Here is a 17,668-nt window from a genome sequence, read left to right on the forward strand (position 1 = left end):
AGTTAAATATCCTTATATCCTGTATAACAGCTTCGTTATTTCTAGGCACATAAGCACATTAAAGATATAGAATATTTGTTATCTCATTACTCCGTCTAACTCGATAGGTATTTAATATGATTCTAACAAACGGTATCCAATCTAAATGCAAGAAAAAGCTAGAAAAAACATGCAACATTATCTCAACCTTTCAGCGCCCCGGTTTCCCTTGCAACATCTAGGATCTCGTCTATTACCGGGGTTACATCCGTTCCCTTGAGCGGTACCCTATGATTTCCGTTCCACTCAACCAACCTCTTAGTCGCCGGGTCGCAGTATTCCTCGTACAGCTCGCGATGTAGATGCAGGCCTGGGTCGCTCAACCCGTGGACGTGGATAGTCGGAAGCCTCAATATGTGTTCTCCCTTCATCATCTCCATCAGATCCGGGCCGCCCATAAGTCCGATTTGCGATGGGTGATGCAGCATAGACGACTTAAACACGTCGGGTGCTAGATTCACTATGGGTGCCCGTCCGGCCATAAGCACGGCAAACTTCCAGTCCGAGCCCGCTGACGAGGCTCCTAACTTCGCCGCTCGGATCTGTTGTCTGAATAGCAGACTCGCCGCTAGCTTAGCGCCCTGACTGAACCCAAGCAGCCCGACCCACGGCCCCGTAGCACCCTCGCGGTTGTCCTCATCCATGGCTTTTTTAAGCTGGGCGTCGATCTCCCCGATCGCGGCATCGTCCTCAACCTCGGGCTGGTCCGGGAGCCACCGCAGCCAGCGCTTGAATGGGCCGTGCTCGGCGTAGACAGATAGCACGTCCGGGCCGGCGGAGGATTCGTACGGAGCCTCCGCGTACACCAACCGGAAGTATGGCTCTAACATCCGCGACATGACGCGGCATTGCGACTTGAAGATACGCGCGTTGGTGCCTCCACCGTGCAAGCAGAGGATGCGCGGCAGGTGCAGCGTTGAGTCTCCGTTGCGTGCCATAACGCGTCCGTGGCGGAATTTTCGGAAACGAGAACAATTAAAGTGATTAAAAGTGCTGCTTACTATCCCTGATGATGCAGGGGGGCTGTCAGACGGCGATGTGGCTTGGGGTCACAGGTAGATTTCAACCGCAGAGCACGGGGCTTTATATCAACATAGTAACAGAAAGGAACAACGAGCACGGGTAGAAGGGGCTGTTTTGAAGCGAGTAAAGTTAATATGAGATGTCACTCGCCAGCGACAAGTGCACATGAATGTCACTGCAAGACATAGGTGACGCAGAAACTCCGGATCCGCGGAATGCTGACATGTGTCAGGGAGGGGAGCAGGATTCCCTAACGACATATCGGCAGCCAATCAGGATCCTCGGATACGTTATTGTTTCGGACTTCACCAACTCAAGTCTCGCCTCCTTCCTTTGTTACTTAGTAAGCCGGGTTAATTCATTTAAACACCAACAAGTCGCCAGCACAAGCCTCACACATTTTCTTACTCTGTCAGCATATTGTGGCGCAATAAATGCGGATTACGCAGTGCGATGGCTACTAGTAGCACTATGGATAGGTAAGCGTCGACGGACTCTGCTTTTCATAGGTACATGCCTAGGTGACACCTCATAATGATATTCTCGTAGAAGGCGTGACTTCCGTACCAGAACTCTCCTTCCACAGCTAACCTATACCTAGGTACGTAGTATGTACCCAGATATGGTTTAAGAGAAAGTATTATAGACCATTCCGTTGGAAGGAACGCCGTTGCTTCGTACCCCTATTTACCTTGCTCTGACTTGTTCAACCAACAACACAAAAGTTTCAACATTATTGTAGGCCAAAGAAGACTTGTGGGCGCCATAATGGCTCAGTATTTGCCAGCAGAATTACTCCGCATCATATTCACTGATATCAACATCACCCATGACGATCTCAAGTCATTGAGGTTAGTTTCTAAATCCTGGACAGACCACGCTACCGATTTGCTATTCCATCGGATTTGTCTTTCTCGGCTCAAGAAGGATCGCGATGCATTTTTCAACATTGCAGCACGCCCTCACTTGGCGAAGTGCGCTCGAGTGCTTGTATGGTACGAACTTGGCAACGATTATCCCAATTGGTACCTTCCTGATCAACCTCCTGACGACGACGACCATCCGGACTCACTTCAGTCGCTCGACGAAGATCCTGATACGCAGCTCTTCTACATCGAACTTGCCTCACAAATAACAGATCTCTTCTGGTTCTCTCTGCAGATTGCCATGCATAAAAGTAAAAGCGGCAGTGATGCGGTCAACAAGGAAATGTATAAGCTCGAGGACTTCATGGCCCAATTCTAGAGTGCGCTGGATGTCATGCCCCAGCTACATACTCTTGTCAGTCAACCAATGCACCCGTGCCGCTTATTAACCAAGTCTCCTACGCACTATCCAATAACTGCTCAACTCCTGAGTGGCGGTTTGGGTAGTATCGCTTCCAACATAACTCAGACCACCCACGCTCTCTTGCATCTTGGATTACGGATGCATCCCCCACGACAACCAAAGCTTGGGCTAACTCGTTTCCATTATGCCGATATACACGAACAGAGTGCTTTGCCTAGAATAGGACTGAAATATCTTCCTTTGCTCTTCCCAAAATTGACACATCTCGATATGTGTATCAGCGTTACGCAGAGCCGCAGAGACTTGTATGAACTTCAAGACTTCATCATGAAAGCAAAGAATCTCACACACCTTCGATTGTGCTTTGAGAGGAGCTATACGTCATTCTTCGAGATCGGACCATCTTTTGAAAGTGGATCCCACATCGTTCTAAGCCACCCTGGATCTCATCTTCCCAAGCTGCGCTACCTGTACATCACGGACACGCAGATTGCGTATCACAACTTGCTCCGTTTCGTCAAAAGGCACGCAAGCACGCTTAGATTTCTAAGAGTAGAGGAAAACATGCCACCGGAGATAATCGAGACATTCGCGGGTATGATGATGTCACATAAACTGGATTTGGATGACCTTGTTGTTTTACCCTCTAACCCTGATGAGTGTTTCCCGGTGATACCGTTCGACGACGATTTTAAAAACGGCGAGATATTACGGAACGGCACGGCGGAAGCATATGCCGCAACAAATGATCTCGCGTGTATTACTGGAATGGAGCCTCGCTACGACATTAATTCCTGGAGGACCGCAGCTATCGTCGATAGTCGATACCCGTTTTCCTTACTAGGCTGTGTAGACCCAGGCGATATCAAATTTTTAGATGCAGAGAACGGTGACTGGAGAGATCCGAGCGGATATACATTTCCCATCGAAGATGACGAAAATATCGATCAAGATCCCGAGCAAGATGTGGCCGAGGCTCGTGAACACGCCTCACATATGAAGCGATTACGCGAATCGCCGTGGTGGGTTTTCGAATCTCTTTTTAATGGGCAGCCTCTGCCATTCCATCGAACCGACGCTCAGAGGATCGCTATGCAGAACAACGTCGGAGATCTTCCGGTGTGTCCAACCGAAGTATGGCGGTTTCAGCATCGCAATGGAGAGGTCGCCTTCGCGAACGACCCGCTAGAGTATTGGGAGGACTGGGAAGGTAGCCAAGCCGGCGACAGCGCTATACCTACGCCGTACGGGTTGGATGGAGGAAATGTCCACTTATTCAGGATGGAATTGTTAATTGGGCAGATTCCAACCCAGCATTTATTTAATCCTATGCAAGCACCCGAGGCAGAACAGACGGAAATGCCCGAGGCGGGCTTATAAAGCATGATCCGGTCCAAGTTTCGATGGTGTTGCTAGGATGTCGAGACTACACGCACTCCTATTTTGGAAGCTATGATAAGTTGTAGAAGCGCCGAATACCCTCATTCAAATACATCGGTGGCCTAAGACAAGCCCTTGTTGCTAGAGTTTACCAGAGTTGGATGACTAATCCACAATATCTCCCGGTTCCTTTGTCAAGGCGCGACTGATACCTAGGTACGGCGAAATAGTTTTGTTTTCTTTAGGTTAATAACAATACAAGGGGCTGAAGCTCTTGGAAGTAAATACCTCTTTTCGATGTCCTATTGTTTCACTTTAGTGCCCTGTTTTGGTCAACCCCCTTTCTTTCCTAAATGGAGTAATAAGGTACTTAGACAACACGCTATCATCTAGGTAGCTAAGATATAAAAACTAGTTGTAGCTCTTATTCTAAAACTTTTCTCTCCTTATCATTACAATGCTGAAAATATAGCATTGGTGTTTCTCCTGACTCGTTGATACCCCTTTTAGAAAGCTTGCTGTGCATAAAAGCAACCACGTCGGGTCTTTAGCTTGACCTCCAACATAACCTCCTACCTCCTTGCTTCTGGCTACCCAAACAAGCCAGTGTAAATTATATTAAAATAAAAAGCGTTTAAAAGACGCCAATACAAACATCAGCCTTGGCTGTTACATCGATGGCAATATCGGAACTGGCGGAGGCCTCGTAAGGTGTCACTTCACGTATTACAACCACCAATCGTGCTTGCCCATGGATACAATCGCACTACCCATTTGCGTGGTACGTAAGAAAATATCGGATGAGATTAGTCTTGTATTGCTATGGGATGTGCAGTGCCATACTTCAACTATATTTAGTCCAATAGGTCCTCCCTCGTAAGCTCTTCGTATGAAAGGCGCCAGATGAAGGTTCCAATTAAGTTATAACAGCATAACATCATTTATCTCTGTGTTTGTGCTTAGGTACTAATCGTTATGGTTCAATATATAGAAAGAAGATCTACCGCAGAGGGTTATTTTTGAAAGGGTCACATTTCCTTCGTTTAACAAATTAACATCATATATTTCTTTCTACCAAGATGACGTTCACTTCGTCGATGAAATGGAACTAATGTACCAGAACTAAAGGGCCTTTTCCTTAAACTGAATACGAAAGGCCTTCTCCTTCAATATGCTGAATCAAACATGAGAATTCGTCGTAAATAGCACAAAAGACGATAAAGGGAACATCTAATTATGCAATTGATATCTTTTTATAGATTTAATTGATTATCACATCGTGGGAACACTTATTCAAGCCACGTGTTGATAGGTAGCTATAGAGAAGCCCTGCCGTTGCGTACCATTAGAAGAGAAGCTTTTCGCAGTCTTCGCATGCTGATGTCCTTTGGCCTAGATAGTTGATTACCAAGTTTGGGCATTCATAAGTACCTGCCAGAGGATCAGCGCAAACGGGGCTGAAGTTTCGAACATATGACCACCATCTCAAGCAAAAGGGGCATTGGGTATCTGTACTATCCGCGTAACACATGTTGAAGTCTTCGTGACTTTGGATCTAAGATCCTGTATATATATAGTGATAGAAGGAAAAAAGGAAAAAGAAATAGGTAAGTAAGTGTAATTCTGTGTAAGTCGATAGGTTATGAGAAACGAATGCAGACAGAAAAATCACGGAGAAATAACTTGCTATTTATCCTGAACCCATGCCGTAGAGTGGAAGCTCAATTTGAAATGTCTCCGACAATGAGCAGTTACAATGCCATTGTTCAAAGCTATGTTTGATACCAAGTCTATCATATCTTTCAAAGGACGCCTGGAGAAAGGAGCTTGATTCTTGGTTCGTTATTGTATATTTATGAAAGGCTCCCTGGTGCACCCTGTGGACCTGCGTTAACCCCAAAGAATTCATTGTTACCGTCCCAGTCCTTATTGGAATTAATCCACTCAAGCCACGCCTCACCCTTAGAGTTCAGAAATCCAATATTATCTATTGACCAACCCTAACTCTGACTCCCATACTCCGGCATAATGCTTAACAGCCGCTCTCTTCTCACTGCTATATCAATTACCTGTTTGTAAGTTATCATAGATTATAAATTCAGCTAAAATAGATGCTTATATATATAGAGCACTAAACAACGAGAGGGCGGCTGCAAGGGATAACACGCCATGCGGCGCAGGCGTGATTACCTATCGTGCTTATTAAACTACTCCTACGACTTCTAGGTAGCTTACATAACTCATAATAGTGCATCCTCGCCAACACAAGATAAAGGGGTAACACAGCTTCTAATTTATTATCCTTTACAAATTATTAGTTCGGGATTCTGCGTACCACATTCTTAGGAGTCCAATGAGATACGTTCACAAGCTTGATTACCCTGCGATTTAATATGTGAAATACTCTGTCTTTAGTTTTCTATTCGACCTTGCAGGTTCTTTTTCGTAAACCCCGCCCCAATATCACAGTCTAGGACTCCAGGTACTCTGTACTATGGGATCATTGTTGCTAAAAATGGGTTTTGTCAACGATGGAACTGGGCTGTTCATCATGGCCAGGTTTGAAGTTGACTTGTTCAACAGGATAGTAAATCATTCTACTCTTTAACTTAAGTCAATTTTCTTTCCTAACTATGTCTTTTAATATCATCCATATAATAACATGTTCCTAACCGGAATGTATTCTTGCCATTAAGCAATAAAAGCAACATCTATCATGGATATACACACTGATGATCTGTTTTCTTCGAAAAGTTTGGTGCCGAAAGCAACAGCTCCGCCGTTGATCTCACATGTGGCCTTCCATGTATGCGGATTCTCTCCCATTCTCTTGTTAAACATTAACCAAATATAATCTGGATCTGCTAACGTATGCAATGAAAGGCTATTATCTGGACCGGTGTCTCCCTCTGTGTCCTTGCATTCAGTGGTCGACTGGCTATCCGAGTCATCTGTTTCCGACGTCTTTTCCCCGAGGACTATGCGATGCTACTATCATTGATCATTCTTGTCGGGACTGCCATTATTATCCAGATACTAGTCCCGTATTGTTACAACATTAAAAACGTACACAACGGCTATATACCACTGGACCCCCAGTTCATTGAAGATACTGTCAAAGGATTACGTGGGCACGTTGCTCTAATGGTGATGAACTACGTGGGGATCTGGTTAATCAAAATCAGCTTCCTGATCTTCCTCTTCCGACTTGGAGATAAAGTTACCAAATACCGTGTCCTCTGGTGGATCGTCCTGGCCTTCAACATTGCCGCTGGTGTGACCGCTATCGGTATCATACCTTTCGAATGTTTATTGTCACCAGTTGAACGTATCGTTGCGGTTTGTTCTAGTCATAATAAGCGGATATTCTCAAACATAAACTCAATTGTATCGTGTTTATTAGACGCAGTCGGAGACGTGATGAGTAAGTGATATTCCGAGAATGCCGAGCAATTATCTGGGTATGGATATTCATAGTTGCTAACCACGTCGTGTATCTACCTAGTTATCTGCTTTCCCATCTATGTACTTTGGAACGTTCGCATTGACACTAGAAAGAAAGTCGTTCTCACGGCCCTCTTTTCTCTTGTCGTATTCACTGTCCTGGTGACCATCGTAAGAGGCAGCGTTTTTAGTGGCGCATACATATCCATCGATCAACCGGATGTGCAACCAGTGAACGTGGCGTGGCTCTGGTTCTGGTTCAGCATTGAATATATCATATGTCAGTCATCGTCGCTTTTAATGTCTTTAGCTTTTGTTCACGACTAACCCTATCCCCCAATTTAGCGTTCATCGTCGCATGCCTTATATCCTTTCGTTGTCTGTTCACTCAGATAGAATCCGATGCTAGCGTTAGGGAAGCGAGGGCTCCTCAATGGTGTCACCAAGCCCCACCGGTATCCAGGCTTCAACCCCAGGGGTTAAGGGAAAAGGCGCGAATATTCCGAAAGTCGATGCGTGACACGCTTATGACACTGGAGGGGTTTACAAGGATCGATAGCGAGGTGTTTGCTCTCCCGTCTCCTCCTACGGGAAGATTAAGCTTGAACTTCGAAGAGGACGGGGAATCAAATAGGACGTAGACTCAACGACATCTTCGATTTTTGGCAAATCATGTTTTATCCCTGAATGTCGTCTCTGATGAAAGTTTATACAAAGACATTGCTTCCAGGGGAACTTGGTATGCCATGTCTATCTATTCTTATACAAGCTACCCCTATAAACTAAGTATTAGATGCTTTAGTTCGCTTACAATACTCTGATGTCTTGAACCATATATGGAAGATACAGGCTACTTCAACCGGATACTGTAGTTTCGTGCCAACTTCCATGTTATCTGTTGGAGGTCCTCAAGTGGAACTCTTCAGATCCTCTGATAGGTGTGTGTAGTTCTTATGATACGGAAGCGGATAAGGGAGCAAGTTATTTGGGCTATCCGCTCCGGAATCGGGACTAGAGAACCATGCGGGTGAGATAGCGGGGTCCGGCTGCTTACCCCCCTAACAGTCTTCAAGAGCCTCTATAGGATGCTTTCTACAGCGGTCTGGAGAAATCGTTCGATGACGGAGCTTGGAATTAGATAAAATATGCTCCGATTTCTTTTGGTTCGTCATGATAGTTCTTCATGATAGGAATCTTTAGATTCTATCTCCAACATAACATAATAGTTGATCAATATGGCTGAACCACAATCCACCCCTGAGAGCGTATCGCCACCTAACCATGAGCAACATCCTTCTACCCAAAGTAGGAACTCAAGTGCTCCGGAGAGATCTCTAGTTGTCCACTCGCAGACGCAGAACTCGGGGTTTTTCTCTAAGTTTCGTTACCATTTATTTGTAGCTGGGTTTGCATTTCTCCTTAGCCCCTTTGCCTTCTTATGGCCAGGCCAATCGCCAGTTGACCCGACGAATTATGCGGAACGGACTAGGAGAGTCCTTAAGTCAACGCCGTAAGTCCCGGAGTTTCTATCAGACGAGAGGCTTTCTAAATAATATCTATACCTACCTAGTTTGATTGATGGCCACAATGATCTTCCCTGGCAGCTGCGTATAGAGTTGCATAATCGTATCTACGATGGCGAGTTTGACCTCACCAAGAGACTTCTTGGCCATACAGATATCCAGAGAATGAGAGCTGGAATGATGGGTGGTCAGTTTTGGAGTGTATATGTGGAATGTGACGCTCGCCAACAGAACTTTGACGATCCTTCCGTACGTTATACCCTGATATTGCAAGTCGTAAAGAGTACTTATACAGTATCACTAACGTGTCTTGGTAGTGGACGGTGAGAGATACTCTGGAGCAGATCGACATCACTAGGAGGTTCATCAATGAGCATCCTCAGCATCTTCAGTATTGTGACACGGCAGCTTGCGCACGGAAGGCTTTCAATTCGGGCCGAATTGCTAGTATGATTGGAATTGAAGGCAGCCACCAAGTAGGTGGAAGCATCGCCAGCATACGGCAGATGTACAATCTGGGCGCGCGGTATATCACACTTACTCATAACTGCGATACCCCCTTTGGGACTTCGGCGTTTACAGTAGTGACTACCGGGGGACCAGATGGGGGCTTATTCAAATTAGGATACGAAGCTATTAAAGAGATGAATCGACTAGGCATGATCGTCGATCTGTCGCATGTTTCCCACCAGACGATGAGAGATGTTCTGAGTGTAGCACGCGCACCGGTTATATTTTCGCACTCGGGTGCTTACAGCGTGACACCACATCTTCGGAACGTACCCGACGATGTGCTTAGGACTGTCAAGCGCAACGGGGGCATTGTCATGGCAGTATTCGTCAATCGTTTCATCAAGATGAACGATCCCGACCAGGCGACCATTCACGATGTCGTAGACCACATCTTCCACATCGCGGAAGTCTGTGGCTGGGACTGCGTCGGGGTGGGCAGTGATTTCTCTGGTACTCGGTTCACACCAATTGGGCTGGAGGATGTTTCTAAATTTCCAGACCTCGTTCAGTTATTAATGGAGCGCGGCGCTACAGATGAGCAGGTCCGCTTGTTTGCGGGCGAGAACATTCTTCGCGTCTGGTCAAATATCGAGCAGGCAGCTCGTGAAATCCAAGCTACCGGGGAAAAGCCAGTGGAGGAGGAATACGAGGGGAGGGAGTGGAATAAAGGACTCAGAGACTCGCCGTGGATGCTAAGGGGTAGCAGGGAGAAAGCCATATTGGCCGGTCCAGTGGATAAACCATACTCTTTCGAAGATAAGGAGGGAAAACGAATTAAGGGAGTGTACTAAGGCAATGGAAGCGTAATAGTGGATCATGTTAAGGAATGGGGAATTTTTTGAGCAGCTCATTATATTTGTCAAACTGTCGTTAAATGTGCACTTCCTCAGGTCGGTGTATGCCAATAAAAGTCCTGCTTACTGTTGATTGGAAGTTTTTCGTACGGCTAGTTGGAGGCCAACCGTCCATACCTATACGTTGACTTTCGGCAACCTTCGAAATTGGATAATCAGAGTTGGGTCCTCCCAGAACTGTCATCGTCGGGAGCTTAAGGCGTTAGTCAGTTGGTTGCGACTGTATGTTATTTCCGGGTTATGAACGAACGACACTAGACGACCTAGTTTCGACACCCGTACTCTGCCGGCTGGTTTTGTTTCTTGCTTGTCAGGACGGGGGAGACGAAGCAACCCCTATACCGTCCTATTTGAATGCATAGATAGGTATGTTTCAAGTTCTACCCTAATATGAACATTGGCGGTCTATTAAGGGGTTAGATAAGAGTGTCTAGGAAATCGGAAGTCCTCAGGTACAGTGCACTGTCATTTGAGGAATAATGATAGCATGGTAGATATGAAGAACGTTAGAGATGTCGTGATTGTGGGGTTGTAGTGCGCAAGTCAACTTCAAGGACGGCTACCCCAAGGGCGCAACGGTGTGACATCGGTGCGTGCTCGAGATATTGATAAGTCACTTTTATTAGAGAGGGGTTCGTCTCTTACTGTGCTATCATCCTTCATATTCATTACATACGAGGATCGCTTCGCCGCATCGTCAACTTCAACTACAAGAATTACTATCTAGTTGCGTGATAGATCAAGCTCTGCAAGATGTTAGAAGTAGAGAGACTAATCCTATATGTATTGAAGGCTGCTAGATATTCCATCTTCATACTAATAATCGGACTTCTGTTCTACCTCGCCCAAAATGAGATCGTCCGGTATCGTAATAGGATAAAGAACCTTCCCGGCCCTCGCGGATGGCCCATCGTTGGGAACCTCTTCCAAGTAAAACTCAGAACTTGACCTATGACATATTTGACACTTATTAACACTTCATCAGCATCGAAATGTGATCCCCGCCGAAACATACCGAAGATGGTCTCTCAAATATGGACCCGTCTTCCAAATTCAACTAGGCAACACTCCGATCGTTGTCATCAACTCAGCACAAGCAGCCAAGCAACTCTTCCTAGGCCAAAGCCACGCCATGAATTCGCGGCCCACATTCTACGTCTTCCACAATAAAGTCAGCAAAGCCGTGACATCCATCGGCACCTCCCCCTGGGACGACAGCTGTAAGAGGCGGCGCAAGCTCGCCGCAGGCGCTCTTAACCACACGCGCGTAGAATCCTACGCGCCGATCCTAAACCTAGAGGCGCGCGAGTTCCTTAAGGACTTGTATCTAGCGTGTCGGGACGGCGCTGTCGGGATAGACTTCCGGCCGGCCGCCAGACATTTCGCGCTGAACTTGAGCTTGACGCTGAACTATGGGACTCGCGTGTCGAGCGTCAAGTCGTTGACTGATGACCCGCTTATGTCGGAGATTATATACGTCGAGGATGAGATCTCGAAATTCCGTGATACAGCAAAGAATTATGCCAATTACATTCCGTTGCTCCGGTACTGGGAGCCGATAGCCCAGTTCCTACGGCTAGGTAGCCAGCCTAGGGATAATGCTGCGGATATTGGACGTAGACGATTGGAATATAATGACGTCCTGCTGGAGAAGTTGAGGGGTGAAGTACAGAGGGGCGAGGATAAGCCATGTATTCAGGGGGCGGTGCTGCGGGATCCCGAGTCGGCGACGTTGACGAAGGAGGAACTTATTAGCGTTAGCTTGAGCATGATGGCGGTATGTAATGTCCTATATCATCTGTGTTTAGACGCGATGGCTTATGCATAAATCTAGGGTGCCGACTCTAATCAGCCTACACTTGCTTGGGCATGTCTGCTTCTCGCTCACCGGCCTGACATACAGGAAAAGGCATATTCCGCCATTGTAGATGCAGGCATACTTGGACAGCAATCTGACGCGTACGCGTCGACCATGGTTGAGTATATCGATGCACTGACGAAGGAGATTGCCCGCTACTTCGTAGTATTAAAATTAGCTCTCCCAAGGGCCACATACACGGACGTGACGTGGGGAAATGCCACTATCCCTGCCGGCACAGTCGTGTTCTTGAACTCTTGGGCATGTAATCGAGGTATGTCCCATGCAGCAGAGTTGAACGTCCTCTTTAAGCTAATTTTCCCACTTCAGATCCGGAGCTCTTTTCCGAGCCGGACCTATTTGCCCCTGAGCGCTGGCTGTCGTCCTCCACAAACCCACAGGCCCACCAATATGCGTTCGGAATCGGCGGGCGCATGTGTGTGGCGTCGTATCTGGCTCATAAGGCGTTATACACCGTTTTTCTACACCTGACCGCGCATTTTCGCATCTTGCCCGCTGAAGATGAGACGATTGACGCGATTGACCCGATTAATGGATTGCAAGGAATATCGTTCGTTGGCACTCCGCGCGGGTGGCGCGCAAGATTTATTCCTAGGGAAGGGGAGAAGCTCGCTGCTTGGTTAGAACTTCCGGGTGGCTGATGGTCAATCTAAAGACGTTGTGTGTCATGTGTATGTAGGTACCTATGTAAATTGAGATGAGTATTACCTACATAACCTAGGCTGATCTAGCTGACAAGGTGAACCCATCAGTCATATTGATAGATCCAGATAACCGAGATTCTCGCTACCGAAGATCCGCGCTGACCTTTTAACCTACTAATAAGCAGCAGGTACAATGCTTAAACGTCCACCATCGGTTACAAGTACATTTCCGTTGATGTAGGCGCCAGCTCTGCTCACCAAGAACAAGATCGCACCGGCCATGTCTTCCGAGTCTCCGAATCTTTGTTCTGGTACGAATTTCTTGTCGCCTGCCTTTTGTTGTACTCCTGTTGTCATGTCGCTAGGATAAACTGCATTTTTATGTTAGTGTATCAGATACTCATCCGGCCAGTTGGAAAAGACTTACACCCAGGGGCTATGATGTTTGATCGAATGTTGAATGGCACGAGACTGGTTGAGAATTGCTTCATCATATGTACAACCGCAGCCTTGGATGGTGCGTACGCGAAGCCAGAGACCGGATACCTTACATAGGCTCCAATACTGGCTGTGGCGATGACCTGGCTCCTTTGTTTTAGACCACATTTGTTCCCCGCATCAAGAAGTTCTAAGAACGCAATGACGGTGTTGAAAACCCCAGTCGCGTTCACGGCAAACGTGTCTGTGAACTCAGCGGCGTCCAGTCCAAGTAGACGATCACGAAACTTGGAGATATCGGTATCGGAAAGAATTTCCGGTGCATTGGGACCTGTTCTACCAGAGTTTGCAACAACAACGTTGACATAGCCGACTTCTGTTTTGATCTGCGCGACGGCCCGCTCAAGGTCGGCCTTGCTGGTTACATCACCTTGGATTGCTCGGATATTCCCATGTTTCTACATGTTTATAGATTAACAACATACAAATTTCAAGCTGAAATATTTCAGGAAATAACTTACAGCGGTGGCTACGGCCTTGTCTAAGACCTCCTTGCGACGGCCGATGATGTAGACGATCGCACCGTTGCTCTCTAGAGCCTGTGTCATCATCAAACCAAGGCCTGCATCTTATCAACTGGTGTCCGCAATAAGTTCCGGCGAGGGGAGTGAAATACCAATTCCTCCTCCAGTAATAACAACGACTAGTCCCTTGACGCCAAAGAGGTCGTTGGGCTCTACCGAAGCTGACGCCATTTTGAAGTTGGACAGTTGATTCAACGGTTTAGGGGTCGTTGAACTGAGGTATTATCAAGACACTTACAGAAAGGCGCTTAAAAATATATGAGGCACCTAAAGATCGACGTGAGTAAGTAAAGACCGGACATCATCGGATATAGGTTGGGTATGCCTCCTCAACACTAATGTTTCGTGTAGCCACATTACGTCAATTGGGATGTTTGTATTCCGTCAAGTACATATATAGTAACTATAAAGCTTGATATCCATACAGTACGCCTATTCACATGTGACAATTTAGGTACTGATCCCCAAGTTAGGGGATAGCAGTTAACGGAGTTCCCCGATATTGTCCGAAACTTCGCATGAAGCATGTTTCGTTCAATCGATATGCTGCACTAACTTAATATCGCTTATAATGAATTTGAATAAATATTATCTAAATACATATCTTGACCTCTCCCCTTGCTTCAAAAAAGATCCACTAAAGTCTGAACACTCAATATCCGAAAAGGGAAGTTAGCAAGTCTCGATACGAAAAGCATCACACTAGGCATGCCGGGTATATATAACAGCTCGAGATTTCCCATCTATCGCTTCAATGATACCCCGCAGCATGGTGTCGATCCTGGCACGTCCAGGGCGGCTAGAATGCAACGCCAGGTCAAGGTGGAAGACGATGCTACGATGTTACGATACGACTAATAAATCTGAATAGCCATGAGTATCCGGCACCCTGGGCGAGATGGCATTTAATTACAGAGATCCGGCTATTTGCCTGCCTAGATCTTTGTCTACTCGCGTACCCGAGTTGATTGGCGATGTTTACAGTTCAGACTCACTGATGCATCATGTTTCCTCACGCGCTGCACAGTAGAGCGATCTTCAACTGCGTCTGGATTTTACCCTTGTTTCTTCGGGGTGTTGAATGCCGAAATGACGATCTGGGCATTAAGAATGGATATACTACCATTAAAACGACCAACTTCAACGCCAAGATAGTTCGCGACGCGCAAGTTCTCGCGTCGCTAACCCCAGCTGGCGATACGTTCGACTTTCTGCCCTTTGACTTGATTTCAGATCGAGCAGGCAATGGCCAGTACCACTGGGGCGACATCACATTTCGGTACCGCGAAGGCAGTAGCGGTGCTTGGACTGATGGCGACTCCTCTGCGGCTCGGAAGGCCGTAACCTCTGTGAAAGCCGGAGAAGGTGTTTTGGCCGCTTCGGACCTAGAGCCAACCCTGTCGTCTTTGGGTCCCTTGAACGTGACGCGCGAATGGCTCGACGTCTCGGGAGATTTAGGCCTGCGCTTTACGATTGGGAATACAGGGACATCACCCGTAGAGATAGGTAGTCTCGGATTCCCGGCCGAATTTAATAGCATCTTCACGAATCGTGCTGCGACTGATACTCAGCGTCTTTGCTCGCTGTCGGATCCGTATGTTGGCATGCACGCGGGTTTCATCCGCGTCAGCCCCATAAGCGGCACTGGCGCGGCTCTAGTCATCACACCCCTTGGAGATACACCGCTAGAAGCGTACCGCAACCTAGACGAGCCATATTATGACGCCACCCAATATGGTAGCCAGACCTTTGAAGGATTCTATGAATGGCAGGTCCTGACTCGGGCCTGGGCCGAGAATGAGTGGGCAAACGTGCAGCCGTGGAATACGCCTTCATCTAAAACCCTTCAGCCGGGCCAGACACTACAATTTGGCGTGCGTTTCTCCGTAGCCAAGGGTGGTGTTCGTGACATCGACGCCACAGTAGAAAAAACAGGCACTCCCGTCGTATTCGGCGTCCCAGGCTACATCGTCCCGCGGGGTTCAACAGCGCAACTCTTCCTGCAATCCAACTCCAGCGCAATCTCATTCTCCAGCGATCCCGTTGAATCACTAGCCTTCAACCAGATCTCCGAGAACGCGTATGGGATAACGCCGTCCCCCACCTTCTGGGGCCGCTCGCGGCTGACGATCGACTACGAAGACGGCAAGACGCAGACGATCCACTACTACGTGACGAAGACGGGCGCGGAGGCGCTGGCGGACATGGGCCGGTTCTTCACGACGGAGGCGTGGTTCGACAATACCTCGGACCCGTTCGGCCGCGCGCCCTCGGTCCTGACGTACGACTACGAGGCCGGCGCCGTCGTGGCGCAGGACCCGCGCGTCTGGATCTCGGGGCTCAGCGACGAAGGCGGCGTCGGCGCGTACCTCGCCGCGGTCGCGAAACAGGCCATCCAGCCCGACCCGGACGAGGTGGCGAAGCTGGAGACGTTCGTGGATGAGGTCCTCTGGGGCACGATCCAGACGCCGGATTTCGCCGTGCGCAAGAGCATCTTCTATTACCAGCCCTCGGCTGTGAAGTACGCGTACAGCTCGAGCTTTGACTGGACGAGCTGGACGTCGTGGGATGAGAGCGATTCCTATGCGATTGATCGCGCGTATGATTATGTACATGTTGCGGCGGCGTATTGGTCGCTGTACCGCGTCGCGAGGGCGTATCCTGAGATCGTGAAGAGTCATGATTGGAATTGGTATCTCAACCAGTCTTACAGCACCGTGATCCGGGGCATGCAATCCGATGTTGGGTATAACCGGCTCGGACTCATGGGCGAAACGGTGTTCGGCGAGATCCTTGCTGATTTGACGCGGGAGGGATTGACGTCACAGGCTAATACGTTTACTCAGTCTATGAGATCGCGAGCGGTGGAGTGGGATGGCGAGGAAGTCCCATACGGAAGCGAGCAGGCGTGGGACTCTACAGGTCAAGAGGGCGTTTATTACTGGTCGAAGTAAGCGTTTCGTCTCAATACATTCAAAATTCATGCTAATATAATCTCGACAAGATATTTCGGTTTCACAAACACAACGACCAAGACAGTGAACAGCGTGTTAGGCTACACACCCACAGTCCCGCACTGGGGCTGGAATGGCAATGCACGCAGATATTGGGATAACATGTAAGTGACCCTATCCCCTTCCTTGTCCCATTCTACCTTCCACTTCCTCTCCCCTCCCTACCTATTTTTCGATTTTACACCAACCTCCACCACCACCCCAATCTCACACCTACGCCCCCACAGCTACGCCGGCAAACTCCAGCGCATAGAGCGGCAAATCCACCACTACGGCTCCGGCCTCAACGCACTCGTCCTGCTCTCTGCCTTCCGCAGCGACCCAAGCGACACGTACCTCCTACAAGTCGGGTACGGCGGGACCAGCGGCCCGCTATCCAACATCAACGCCGCGGGCTTCGCGTCCGCCTCCTTCCACTCCTTCCCGGACACGCTAAAGTGGGACGGGTACAGCGGCGACTACGGTCCGGGTTTTCTAGGCCTCGTCCTCGGGTCCGGGACCTACGTCGCGCGCCACGAGACCTTTGGGCTGCTCGCGTACGGGGGCGTGCTTTCTGTTGGTGAAGGGGGAGGAGATGGAGGAGGGAGGGTTAGCGTGCAGACGAATGGGCCTGTGACGCGCCGCTTTTTCATCGGGCCTTTAGGTTTGACTGTAACTATTGACGCGGGCAGCGTGAGTAATTTTAGTTACGATGGCTCTTCCGGCGCTGTTTCGGTTACGTTGACGCAGTCTTCTGGTTCGCCAGCCGCTGCGGCCGCTGTGCTGTGGGTCGAGACGAATGACAAGTCGGTGACGTATAGTGTTTCCGGCTCTGGAACGAGTCGCGAGCGCTCGGGTTGGCGGATTCCTCTCACGGCTAGTGGTGATGTGGTGGTTGAGTTGAGTCGAGGTTAAGCGAGCGTTGTTCACTTCTATATATAATTTTTACCTCTGCATTTAATATACCGCCGCCCAACTTCAAGCCTTCGAGTGACGTTAGAATGGCAAATTTACATATAGAATAGTGTTTCCCTGAGCAGCAAGGCTGGAGTTCCTATTCAGGG

At 48.2% G+C, this 17,668-nt stretch overlaps 8 protein-coding genes across 8 annotated transcripts; 6 read left to right on the forward strand and 2 right to left on the reverse strand.

The window, feature by feature from the left end:
- Window positions 1-67: 67 nt before the first annotated feature.
- F4807DRAFT_433517 (serine hydrolase FSH) lies at window positions 68-1,416 on the reverse strand. Its single transcript, XM_047998693.1, has one exon. It carries the CDS (start codon window positions 975-977, stop codon window positions 183-185), a length of 795 nt encoding a protein of 264 aa, XP_047852373.1. The 5' UTR covers window positions 978-1,416; the 3' UTR covers window positions 68-182.
- Window positions 1,417-1,830: 414 nt separating this feature from the next.
- On the forward strand, window positions 1,831-2,307 carry F4807DRAFT_462297 (uncharacterized protein; the record flags this gene model as incomplete). The annotated part of the gene is made up of 1 exon (XM_048001806.1): window positions 1,831-2,307. The coding sequence occupies one exon, from the start codon at window positions 1,831-1,833 to the stop codon at window positions 2,305-2,307; it is 477 nt and encodes a 158-aa protein (XP_047852374.1).
- On the forward strand, window positions 2,168-4,012 carry F4807DRAFT_168411 (uncharacterized protein). Its single transcript, XM_047993432.1, has one exon. The coding sequence runs from the start codon at window positions 2,323-2,325 to the stop codon at window positions 3,730-3,732; it is 1,410 nt and encodes a 469-aa protein (XP_047852375.1). The 5' UTR covers window positions 2,168-2,322; the 3' UTR covers window positions 3,733-4,012.
- Window positions 4,013-6,127: 2,115 nt separating this feature from the next.
- On the forward strand, window positions 6,128-7,817 carry F4807DRAFT_469071 (uncharacterized protein; the record flags this gene model as incomplete). The annotated part of the gene is made up of 4 exons (XM_048002666.1): window positions 6,128-6,538; window positions 6,616-7,071; window positions 7,291-7,456; window positions 7,522-7,817. Exons 1-4 carry the CDS (start codon window positions 6,449-6,451, stop codon window positions 7,815-7,817), a joined length of 1,008 nt encoding a protein of 335 aa, XP_047852376.1. The 5' UTR covers window positions 6,128-6,448.
- A 430-nt stretch (window positions 7,818-8,247) lies between these two features.
- On the forward strand, window positions 8,248-10,675 carry F4807DRAFT_433522 (membrane dipeptidase-domain-containing protein). The gene is made up of 3 exons (XM_047998694.1): window positions 8,248-8,686; window positions 8,747-8,948; window positions 9,017-10,675. Exons 1-3 carry the CDS (start codon window positions 8,412-8,414, stop codon window positions 10,001-10,003), a joined length of 1,464 nt encoding a protein of 487 aa, XP_047852377.1. The 5' UTR covers window positions 8,248-8,411; the 3' UTR covers window positions 10,004-10,675.
- Window positions 10,676-10,741: 66 nt separating this feature from the next.
- F4807DRAFT_433527 (cytochrome P450) lies at window positions 10,742-12,630 on the forward strand. Its single transcript, XM_047998695.1, has 4 exons — window positions 10,742-10,996; window positions 11,052-11,843; window positions 11,901-12,198; window positions 12,255-12,630. The coding sequence occupies exons 1-4, from the start codon at window positions 10,820-10,822 to the stop codon at window positions 12,584-12,586; spliced, it is 1,599 nt and encodes a 532-aa protein (XP_047852378.1). The 5' UTR covers window positions 10,742-10,819; the 3' UTR covers window positions 12,587-12,630.
- F4807DRAFT_433533 (NAD(P)-binding protein) lies at window positions 12,631-14,155 on the reverse strand. The gene is made up of 4 exons (XM_047998696.1): window positions 13,704-14,155; window positions 13,549-13,649; window positions 13,017-13,485; window positions 12,631-12,960 (listed from the first exon to the last, which is right to left on the reverse strand). Exons 1-4 carry the CDS (start codon window positions 13,780-13,782, stop codon window positions 12,764-12,766), a joined length of 846 nt encoding a protein of 281 aa, XP_047852379.1. The 5' UTR covers window positions 13,783-14,155; the 3' UTR covers window positions 12,631-12,763.
- A 93-nt stretch (window positions 14,156-14,248) lies between these two features.
- On the forward strand, window positions 14,249-17,641 carry F4807DRAFT_433534 (uncharacterized protein). The gene is made up of 3 exons (XM_047998697.1): window positions 14,249-16,561; window positions 16,616-16,729; window positions 16,853-17,641. The coding sequence occupies exons 1-3, from the start codon at window positions 14,616-14,618 to the stop codon at window positions 17,517-17,519; spliced, it is 2,727 nt and encodes a 908-aa protein (XP_047852380.1). The 5' UTR covers window positions 14,249-14,615; the 3' UTR covers window positions 17,520-17,641.
- Window positions 17,642-17,668: the final 27 nt, after the last annotated feature.

This window comes from Annulohypoxylon truncatum (assembly GCF_022578515.1).
Source record: "Annulohypoxylon truncatum strain CBS 140777 unplaced genomic scaffold F4807scaffold_25, whole genome shotgun sequence".
Taxonomy (NCBI): domain Eukaryota; kingdom Fungi; phylum Ascomycota; class Sordariomycetes; order Xylariales; family Hypoxylaceae; genus Annulohypoxylon; species Annulohypoxylon truncatum.

Excerpts from the sequence above, each read along its gene's own strand:
- F4807DRAFT_433517 (XM_047998693.1), bottom strand. The coding sequence starts at position 977 with ATGGCACGCAACGGAGACTCAACGCTGCACCTGCCGCGCATCCTCTGC.
- F4807DRAFT_433533 (XM_047998696.1), bottom strand. The coding sequence starts at position 13,782 with ATGGCGTCAGCTTCGGTAGAGCCCAACGACCTCTTTGGCGTCAAGGGA. Across the intron at positions 13,486-13,548 it reads ACAAGGCCGTAGCCACCGCT|AAACATGGGAATATCCGAGC; the intron begins GTAAGTTATTTC and ends ATAAACATGTAG. Across the intron at positions 12,961-13,016 it reads AAACATCATAGCCCCTGGGT|TTTATCCTAGCGACATGACA; the intron begins GTAAGTCTTTTC and ends ATAAAAATGCAG.
- F4807DRAFT_433527 (XM_047998695.1), top strand. The coding sequence starts at position 10,820 with ATGTTAGAAGTAGAGAGACTAATCCTATATGTATTGAAGGCTGCTAGA. Across the intron at positions 11,844-11,900 it reads TTAGCTTGAGCATGATGGCG|GGTGCCGACTCTAATCAGCC; the intron begins GTATGTAATGTC and ends GCATAAATCTAG. Across the intron at positions 12,199-12,254 it reads CTCTTGGGCATGTAATCGAG|ATCCGGAGCTCTTTTCCGAG; the intron begins GTATGTCCCATG and ends TTCCCACTTCAG.
- F4807DRAFT_168411 (XM_047993432.1), top strand. The coding sequence starts at position 2,323 with ATGCCCCAGCTACATACTCTTGTCAGTCAACCAATGCACCCGTGCCGC.
- F4807DRAFT_433534 (XM_047998697.1), top strand. The coding sequence starts at position 14,616 with ATGTTTCCTCACGCGCTGCACAGTAGAGCGATCTTCAACTGCGTCTGG. Across the intron at positions 16,562-16,615 it reads GGCGTTTATTACTGGTCGAA|ATATTTCGGTTTCACAAACA; the intron begins GTAAGCGTTTCG and ends AATCTCGACAAG. Across the intron at positions 16,730-16,852 it reads CGCAGATATTGGGATAACAT|CTACGCCGGCAAACTCCAGC; the intron begins GTAAGTGACCCT and ends ACGCCCCCACAG.
- F4807DRAFT_433522 (XM_047998694.1), top strand. The coding sequence starts at position 8,412 with ATGGCTGAACCACAATCCACCCCTGAGAGCGTATCGCCACCTAACCAT. Across the intron at positions 8,687-8,746 it reads AGAGTCCTTAAGTCAACGCC|TTTGATTGATGGCCACAATG; the intron begins GTAAGTCCCGGA and ends ATACCTACCTAG. Across the intron at positions 8,949-9,016 it reads AGAACTTTGACGATCCTTCC|TGGACGGTGAGAGATACTCT; the intron begins GTACGTTATACC and ends GTGTCTTGGTAG.